The sequence below is a fragment of the Chiloscyllium plagiosum genome, chromosome 17, assembly GCF_004010195.1.
Source record: "Chiloscyllium plagiosum isolate BGI_BamShark_2017 chromosome 17, ASM401019v2, whole genome shotgun sequence".
Taxonomy (NCBI): Eukaryota; Metazoa; Chordata; class Chondrichthyes; order Orectolobiformes; family Hemiscylliidae; genus Chiloscyllium; species Chiloscyllium plagiosum.
In genome coordinates, this window is record NC_057726.1 from 4802200 (window position 1) to 4811621 (window position 9422).

The window sequence follows — 9422 nt, forward strand, 5'->3', positions numbered from 1 at the left end:
TCCGGCAATCTCTGTTTTTGTTTTCGATTTCTAGCATCCACAGTGCTTTCCGTTTTTTTTATTTAGATGTAGAGAGTATGTTACTACATGTGGGGTGATCTAGAATGAAAGATCCTAGTTTTAGGATAAGGATTAGCTTATTTGGAACATAAGATAAATTACTTTCTCAAAACCTCTTGAATTTGTAAAATTCACTTGCCCAGAGTGCGGTGGATCATGTCCCATTATTGTTATCAACTAGTATGATTGAACAACAGTTATTCACAAATGTTACAAACCGTTTATTAACACATTTTTTCCAAACATCAGAAGACAATGTAAAAACAATGAACTTTGTAACAATGGGGTGTTCATTACAACAGTTACACCAACCACCGAGTCACTATTACCCACTGGCTACAAAGTATTTACAAAATTATTACAAACACACATTCCTCATAGGAAGGCACACACGTGAAATACCTATTGCTATTGCTTCAAGACTTTTCAAAGTTACGTTTAAAAAGTTTTTAAAAAAAAGGTTATGATAAAACCCTTTACATGCTGTGTTAAATCAATCTAAAAAGTTAAGACATTTAAAATGCAACTAAACACCTATAGGCTTTGAACAAAATTAGATAGTTTGGAATGTTTCCATGGTTACAGAATGAGAATTTCCAATGCATTTTCCCATACAGGCAGGTCCTGATTGCTGGGCAGTTAAAGCAAATTGAGAAATCCCCAGACTGTAAGCCCCTGTTACAGAAGTTTTATTAAAGCTTATCTTCTCTGCTTCTTTTTTACAGTGTTGCAATGTTTCATCAATTTGGCAGTGAGCATTCAAGGCCATAAATATAAGATAGTCATTTAGAAATCTTTAGAAACTCCCTTGCTCTGAGAATCCGGATCACATTATGACAGGGTGAGGTTGAGGTGAGTAGTACAGACATGATGGGGTGGTGAGGATTGCAGATGCTGGAGAAGTCAGAGTCGATATAGTGTGGTGCTGGAGAAAGCACCACAGGTCAGGCAGCATCTGAGGAGCGAGGGCATCGATGTTTTTGGGCTTCCTGATGAAGGGTTAAGCCTGAAACATCAACTCTCTTGCTCCTCGGATGGTGCCTGACCTGCTGTGCGTTTCCAGTGCTACACCTTATTGACTAGAAATGAAGGTGAGCGAGAGTATGAGGAAAGAGAATTTGGATGAAGTGGAGGAAGCTCAAGTGGAACAGAAAGGATGGGCTGAATGGTCTATTTTAATGCTGTAAATTCGATACAGTCTGGTATTACTGTGCATCAATGCGTCAGTGAAGAAAGCTCTGACTGTCTCCTGGCTGGTGACTCATCTCAGGACGACCGTCTGAATCTGAGAGTCAGATCAAAGAAAGACATCCCTCACCATCACTCCCTCCACCATCCCAGCTCACCTCCATTAACTATCCACAGTTCATTAACATTGTCCTGCTCCTCTGTTGGCAACATAACACGCCGTTATTGTAATGTAAGCACCGTCAATGAATTTGATAGTTTACTCAGTGATTGTCTCTCACTTTTAGAGTAGTTATTAATTTAGTTCTTATTAATGTGTGTTACAATGCATTGCTGAGCAGGTGATGGCTTCGTGATACTATTGTTGGACAAATCCCTGCTGCGCAGGTGGTGGAATTTGAATTCAATAAAAATCGGAAATGAAGAATCTAATGATGGCATGGAACAGTTGTTGATTGTTGGAAAAGCCCATCTGGGTCACTAATGCCCTTTAGGGAAGGAAACTGCCATCCTTACCTGGTCTGGCCTACGCGTGACTCCAGCAACATGGTTGACTTTTAACTATCCTCTGGGTAATGCATACTGGTTTAGGTAGTGACACTCATATACCATGAATGAAAGCAAAGCATTTTGTCAGTCATAGTTATGAAATAAGGAAGGTAGATAGAATTATGATACAGGTCAACCACAGGACTCTTGCCGTGCACTGGCAATGTCCCTGCTTCTGAGCCAGGAGGCTTGGCTCCAAGTCCCTTCAGCTCCAGAGGTGTGTAATACCATCCCCGATGTGGCAAAGTTGTGTCTCCTGGTGGGAGAATCAAGGACCACAGAGCGCCACCTCAGAGTGAAGGGTCCAGCTGAGGAGGAAAAGACAGCTGAGGAGGAATTTTGTGTCTCAGAGAGGAGTGAATCTGTGGAATTCTTTACTGTACAGGACTGTTGAGGCTGGGTTGTTGAGAATATTCAAGGCTGAGAGAGACAGGTTTTTATTCAGGAAGGGAATCGAGGGATATGGGGAAAATGTAGGAAAGTGGAACTGAGGATTATCAGATCATTTATGACCTCATTGAATGGCAGAGGAGACTCGATGGGCTGAATGGCCTGGTTCTGCTCCCACACCTTATGGTCTTAACAGGTTAATTTAAAAAAATGTACATGATCTAGCTGAATTGTAGAACATGCAACAAGGGCAAAATGACCTCCTCTTGTTCTGATACTCTTGTGATATACAAACTAATGATCCACTTTCATTTTTTACCTTCCTTTCCTCACCCCACTTGGTAAACCTTCTTACCCAAATAAAAACACGAATCACATCTCCGTCTCTCCCTTCAATAATCTCCTACCGCCCTGTCTGGATCTGATCCATAAAGTTCAGCCAACATTTGAAACCGGGGTCCCCAGTCAGTGAGGAAATCGTAATCCTGTTCGGAGTCGATGGAGGAGATGTCAAGGGAGCTCAGTGAGTCAGCGACTGAGTCAGCACCCTCGTAACCGTAGACATGGAGGGTGTCGTAGGGCAGGCCATCTCTGTCACCGTCTGCTTCATCCTTCTTCATCTTGACCACTGAGCCCATGTCGTTGTTGGGCTTTCTGACTGGGGCGTAAACAGGGCTGCAGTTCACGGCCTTAGCTGGCCGTGGGCCGTTTGCGCGGAGAGAGTTCAGCACCGTGATGTCAAAGGAGTTAGTGTCCATTTCCCCACCCCCTTCTTCGTCATACCTCACCAACTGCTCCCGGATTTCACCCGGAGGCTTCACCAACCCCACAAAGGCATTCTTCTTCCGTATCTTGTGGTGGACAATCAGCACTGCCAACACTGAGGGGAAAGGAAGCACAAAGTCAGTCATTCATTTCTAAAAGAACAACTAGAGGAGGAAGTATACTCCAACTGTTATGTATGTAGTTGGGTGGTGTTGCCCCTTTATGAGTTTGGGTCCAATGACACGGTTGGGGCAGTCTGGGACCCATTGTGAATCTGAGAGGATTCCCTGTTCACATTTACCCTCTACCTACAGTGTGTTCCATTTCTGCTTCTAGTGAACCACAACCACGATAACAATCACTTGCATTTAACTGGCACCTTTAGTAACCTTGGGATTTAATAACTTGGGATTTGCTAGGTTAGCCAGAATGAACAAAAAAAAATGAAGCTTGCTGTGATGCAAAGTTAGAGGTTGGATGATGAGCTGGTGATTAGAAAGCTCATTGGTTTTAATGTGTGTCTGTCAGTTAAAGAATGTACATTTGGATTAAATGTTATAACTTAACAGTAACTCCACACAGCAACTCCAAAAGGCTGGAGCCTTAGTTTAAAATAGATTAGGACATCAGACGTTCACCATTTATCATTAAGCAAAGAGTGCTTTAACCACAGTTTGGTGCTCTGTAAGTATCTCACAGTCAATTGGATGATGTAAAGGTGGAAAGTGCTGAGCAAGCTAAGATTGAGGTCAAAGTTTGATAAAACCAAGTGCTAGAGCTAGTCCAAATGAGGAAAGTGTGTCCAGCAGGCTAAGATAAAAGGTAGGGAGGAGGGACTTGGGGGAGGGGTGTTGGAAATGCGATAGGTGGAAGGAGGTCAAGGTGAGGGTGATAGGCCGGAGTCGGGATGGGGGCAGAGAGGTCAGGAAGAAGATTGCAGGTTAGGAAGGTGGTGCTGATCTCCAGCATCTGCAGTCCTCACTTTCTCCTAGTCCAAATGAGTCAATGATCGACCTGGCTGTGGTTTAGGACAGGTTTGCCAGTGAGTGTAGTGCTAGAAAAACACAGCAGGTCAGGCAGCATCTGAGCAGCAGGAGAATTGATGTTTCAAGCATAAGCCCTTCATCAGGAGCATCTGCAGTCCTCACTTTCTCCAGGTTTGCCAGTGATCAAACTCATCAAATTGCTGGAGACCTGACAGTGTCAGAATTGACCACATAATCTGTCTGTAAGGAAAAAAGGTTTGAGAAAGCCCGACTCAGGGCTATAGTTAGCTCAGGACAGGTCATCTGGTCAGTGACTGGAGATTGAGATGAAGCAGGCTGATCACCAGTTTTGGTGAGAACCTTAGACAAATCCACATGAAGCAGATTGATATCTGCAATGTAAGGGTAAACTTGTGAGGTCTTACTATTTTTGCAGCATTTTTGACATGCAGTCTTTGCAAAAGAACATTGGCCATTTACAATACAGAAATAATATACACTGTTATTAGAACAGCCTTGGGTTTTTATACCTAGAGTTATCCCAAAAGTCAGGAAAGTTGGGAATAGAAGCCTACAAGCATTACCAAACAGGACTTGGTAGGTATTGACAGACTGAGAATGGTAACGTAATGGTGATGACACTGGAGAGGTTATTTCAAAGGCCTGGACAAATACTCATGAGAGTTCCGATGATCTCAACTCCACCTTGAGGCTGGAGAATTTGAATTCAAATCAATAAATAATACAATATTCTTTTGTTGTTTCATGTTCTCTATTGTCAGAGTACAGTGAAGAGCTTTACAATGTCTGCCTTCTTACAGAGACGTCATAGGTATAAGTTCCTCGGTGTAATTCTTGGATACGACGGTGGAATAAAAGTAGTAGCACTACTTACAGAGGTGAAAACAAGTTTAAAAAAAAGGAAAGCATTAAAGGGTTGACATTACAGTGAGGTAGGAAATTCCAAATAGACATTACCGTGCAGCAGCTCAGCACAGAGCCGCAACACATGGCCTGACCCCTCCGCACCAGGGTCAAATCCAACAGCTATCCTCACTCTGCTCCAAACCCCAGAGCCCTCCGTGTTGGCACTCAGCTGCTCCAAGGACTGCCTCCTTGCTCCAGGTCTCCACCTGGGACTCCCTGTCTGTGTGCTCCTCCGGGACTGTATCCGCATCCCACACCGGGGCTGTATCCGCATTCCACACCGGGGCTGTATCCGCATCCCGCTCCGGGACTGTATCCCCATCCCACACCGGGGCTGTATCCCCATCCCTCTCCGGGGCTGTATCCCCATCCCGTTCCGGGGCTGTATCCCCATCCCACACCGGGGCTGTATCCCCATCCCGCTCCGGGGCTGTATCCCCATCCCACTCCGGGACTGTATCCGCATCTCACACCGGGGCTGTATCCCCATCCCACTCCGGGACTGTATCCCCATCCCACTCCGGGACTATATCCGCATCCCACACCGGGGCTGTATCCCCATCCCACACCGGGACTGTATCCCCATCCCACACCGGGGCTGTATCCCCATCCCGCTCCGGGACTGTATCCGCATCTCACACCGGGGCTGTATCCCCATCCCACTCCGGGACTGTATCCCCATCCCACACCGGGACTGTATCCCCATCCCACACCGGGACTGTATCCCCATCCCACTTCGGGGCTGTGTCCCCATCCCTCTCCGGGGTTGTATTCCCATCCCGCTCCGGGGCTGTATCCCCATCCCACTCCGGGACTGTATCCCCATCCCACTCCGGGACTGTATCCGCATCCCACATCGGGGCTGTATCCCCATCCCACACCGGGACTGTATCCCCATCCCACTCCGGGACTGTATCCGCATCCTACTCCGGGATTGTATCCCCATCCCGCTCCAGGGCTGTATCCCCATCCCACTCCGGGGCTGTGTCCCCATCCCTCTCCGGGGTTGTATTCCCATCCCGCTCCGGGGCTGTATCCCCATCCCACTCCGGGACTGTATCCCCATCCCACATCGGGGCTGTATCCCCATCCCACACCGGGACTGTATCCCCATCCCACTCTGGGGCTGTATCCCCATCCCGCTCCGGGGCTGTATCCCCATCCCGCTCCAGGGCTGTATCCCCATCCCAATCCGGGGCTGTATCCCCATCCCGCTCCGGGGCTGTATCCCCATCCCACACCGGGGCTGTATCCCCATCCCGCTCCGGGGCTGTATCCCCATCCCACACCGGGGCTGTATCCCCATCCCGCTCCGGGTCTGTATCCCCATCCCACTCCGGGGCTGTATCCCCATCCCACTCCAGGGCTGTGTCCCCATCCCAATCTGGGGCTGTATCCCCATCCCGCTCTGGGGCTGTATCCCCATCCCGCTCCGGGGCTGTATCCCCATCCCGCTCCAGGGCTGTATCCCCATCCCAATCTGGGGCTGTATCCCCATCCCGCTCCGGGGCTGTATCCCCATCCCACTCCGGGGCTGTGTCCCCATCCCGCTCCGGGTCTGTATCCCCATCCTGCTCCAGGGCTGTGTCCCCAGCCTACTATAAACAATAGACAATAGGTGCAGGAGTAGGCCATTTTGCCCTTCGAGCCTGCACCACCATTCAATATGATCATGGCTGTACTCTGGAACTCTCATGCCATGTGCTGCTCCAAGGCTCACATTCCAGCTGCTCCCAGCTCCCTCTCTCAGTGTTTCCACTGAGTGATTTGGTTTCCTTCCCTAGCCCAAATTGTGGCAATGTTGTCACTTTAACAATGTTATATTGACCTTGGGCTTTTTTTTTAAAAGCGAGGTCATAAAGGCAGAGGTGCTGAAATGTCTGGAAAGAGTCTAGTTTAACAATGGCAGGGGAATAGCCAGTTCTCCCAGTTCAAGTTTTTTTTCTAATTTCTTTTAGCTGTAACAATGAGAAGCTGCTGCAGTCCAGAGAAAGGTTTCAAGCTTCAGCAGATGATTCCTGACTGGCTTTTCTCTCTGAAATCTCTCCTGCCTATAAAAATCTGAGTTTGAATTTTCCTTTTGCCAAGGGGTGTGTTTGTGGAATGTTGCGGGAATTTGGAACAGCTGCTTATTAAATTGCTGTGGTGAGTTGGATGGATTTTCAAATAATTATGTTATTCTAAATTCTGCTTTCTTTTGCTTGTGTTTCAACTGTAGTGTTTAAATAAATTCTGTTTCGCTTAAAGCCGAGTGGTTTGACAAACTGCATCACACCTGGAATATCCACCTCACATCTGCCTTTAAATTAAGAAAACATTAGATTCTAGGCTACCTTCTTAAAATACTTTGAGGGTGTCTGGCCCAGTCCATAACAAACGATGTGGGGGTTAGGTGGATTGGCCATAGTGTGCAGGCTGGGTAGCAATAGGCAATTTGCAGTCTTTGTTCTTTTAAATAATATTCAGCTCCTCTATTCTTCCCACCAAAGTGCACAATCTCACATTTTTCCACATTGTATTCCATTTGTCAAGTTTTGCCTAACTTGTCGGTATCTTGCTGCAGACTCTTTGTTCAAAGTTTGTGCGAAGATTTGTAGCTCGGTGCTCGTTGTTGTGGTTCTGTTCACCGAGCGCAGGCTGGGTAGCAATAGGCAATTTGCAGTCTTTGTTCTTTTAAATAATATTCAGCTCCTCTATTCTTCCCACCAAAGTGCACAATCTCACATTTTCCCACATTGTATTCCATTTGTCAAGTTTTGCCTAACTTGTCGGTATCTTGCTGCAGACTCTTTGTGTTATCCTCACTAATTCTACCATTAACCTTTCATCAAATTGAAATTAAAAAAAAACTTGATCCTTTAGGAACAGAAATATGCAGTTCTTATGTGTGTTAACTCATGTGACTCCAAGCCGAAAATGTGTTGCTGGAAAAGCGCAGCAGGTCAGGCAGCATCCAAGGAACAGGAGAGTCGATGTTTCGGGCATAAGCCCTGAAGCTGCCTGACCTGCTGCGCTTTTCCAGCAACACATTTTCAGCACTGATCTCCAGCATCTGCAGCCCTCACTTTCTCCTCATGTGACTCCAAACCCATTTTGATGGGAAACAGTAGAACAAGCCACTCAGTTCAAGGACAATAGGAGGTTAGTAAACCTGACAGGCTTTATGCCAATCCAGGCGAAAGTGAGGACTGCAGATGCTGGAGACCAGAATCAAGATTGGAGTGGTGCTGGAAAAGCACAGCAGGTTAGGCAGCATCCGAGGAGCAGGAAAATCTTATGCCAATCCAGCACATGCAGTCCCTGGTTTGTAAAATGTTCCACTCTGAGTCTGTTAGTAAGTCAATTTGTGAACAAGTCAGAATTCAATGCAGGACAATATAAAGGGAAAAGAAAAACAATGTTCAATTATTTAAATTTAACGTCACAATCTGATAGGGTGAGATTTGAACCACGTTACCAGAGCCTCTGACTACCAGTTTGTATGGGATGGATAATATACAGTAGACGTGTACAGAAAGGCCAACTGGCCCTTCTGTTGGTCTGGATGCAGTGTGAGCTTCAGGGCCTCAGTTGATTTGATGGCGGGATTCCAAACCCTGCAACAATCCAGGCTAGTAGCCCATTATGGAACAGAGGGAATGCTGCACTGCCAGAAGTGCTACCTTTCACAGGAAACCTTAAACCAAGGCACCGACTGTCTTTCATGGATGTAAAAAGGCCAGTAGTGTTCTGTTTATTGTCCGAGACAATATTTGCCCCTCAACTGTCAAGACTAAAGAACAGATTATTCGGTCATTTATTACCACATTGCTATTTGTGGCAGGCTGCTGTGTGCAAATGGATTGTTGTGTTTGCTGCATTACACCAGCCTCAAGAAAAGTATTTTACTTTCTTTGCTGTACCCTCTGCAGTTGACTCACCAATAGCAACGATGATGCAGAGGAAGACAATCAGCAGGACGGTGACGGTGACTCCTGAGGTGAGCGGAGCAAAGTGCCGGCAGTTTATTGGCTTCCTGTCTCTGTCACAGGTGCACACATTGATCTCCAGTTTCTCAGTGCTCCTCAGGGATGGATTCCCGTTGTCGGAGATGTTTATCAGCAATGAGAGCTTGCTGGCCTCGTTCTGATCGAAGCCTGCCTGTTTGACAGTGATGTTGGCAGTGTTATCTAGGGAGAAAGGAGAGAATGAAGAGAGAAATTGTAAAGCTAAGAGAGAGAGGATAGGCTTTGGTTGCTCTCCGTTATCCTGTGCCATTGACATCACCGTTCTATCTCATAGGAAGGCTTCATCGTACAAAAGGTGCTGAGTGGATTTATAAGTATGGAACCAGGGACGAGGGACGTATGATGAGATTGGAGTGTATTGCTGAACAATGAGATCATGGAGTGCATGTTCATAGCTCCTTGAAAGTAGAGTCGCAGGTAGATAGGATAGTGAAGAAGGCGTTTGGTATGCTTTCCTGTATCGGTCAGAGTATTGAGTAGAGGGCCACTTTTGGAATATTGCATACAATTCTGGTCTCCTTCCTATCAGAAGGATGTTGTGAAACTTGAA

The 9422-nt window shown here is 46.5% G+C and overlaps 1 protein-coding gene across 1 annotated transcript in view; it reads right to left on the reverse strand.

Moving 5' to 3' along the window:
* Positions 1 to 2270: 2270 nt before the first annotated feature.
* Positions 2271 to 9422, reverse strand: part of LOC122558217 (cadherin-5-like) — a 59772-nt gene continuing 52620 nt past the window's right edge. The window contains exons 11-12 of the mRNA XM_043706545.1: positions 8786 to 9034; positions 2271 to 3067 (exon numbers count right to left, since the gene is read on the reverse strand). Coding sequence (XP_043562480.1) covers positions 2580 to 3067; positions 8786 to 9034 — 737 coding nt within the window. The 3' untranslated portion in view covers positions 2271 to 2579. The remainder of the gene's footprint in view (positions 3068 to 8785; positions 9035 to 9422) is intronic.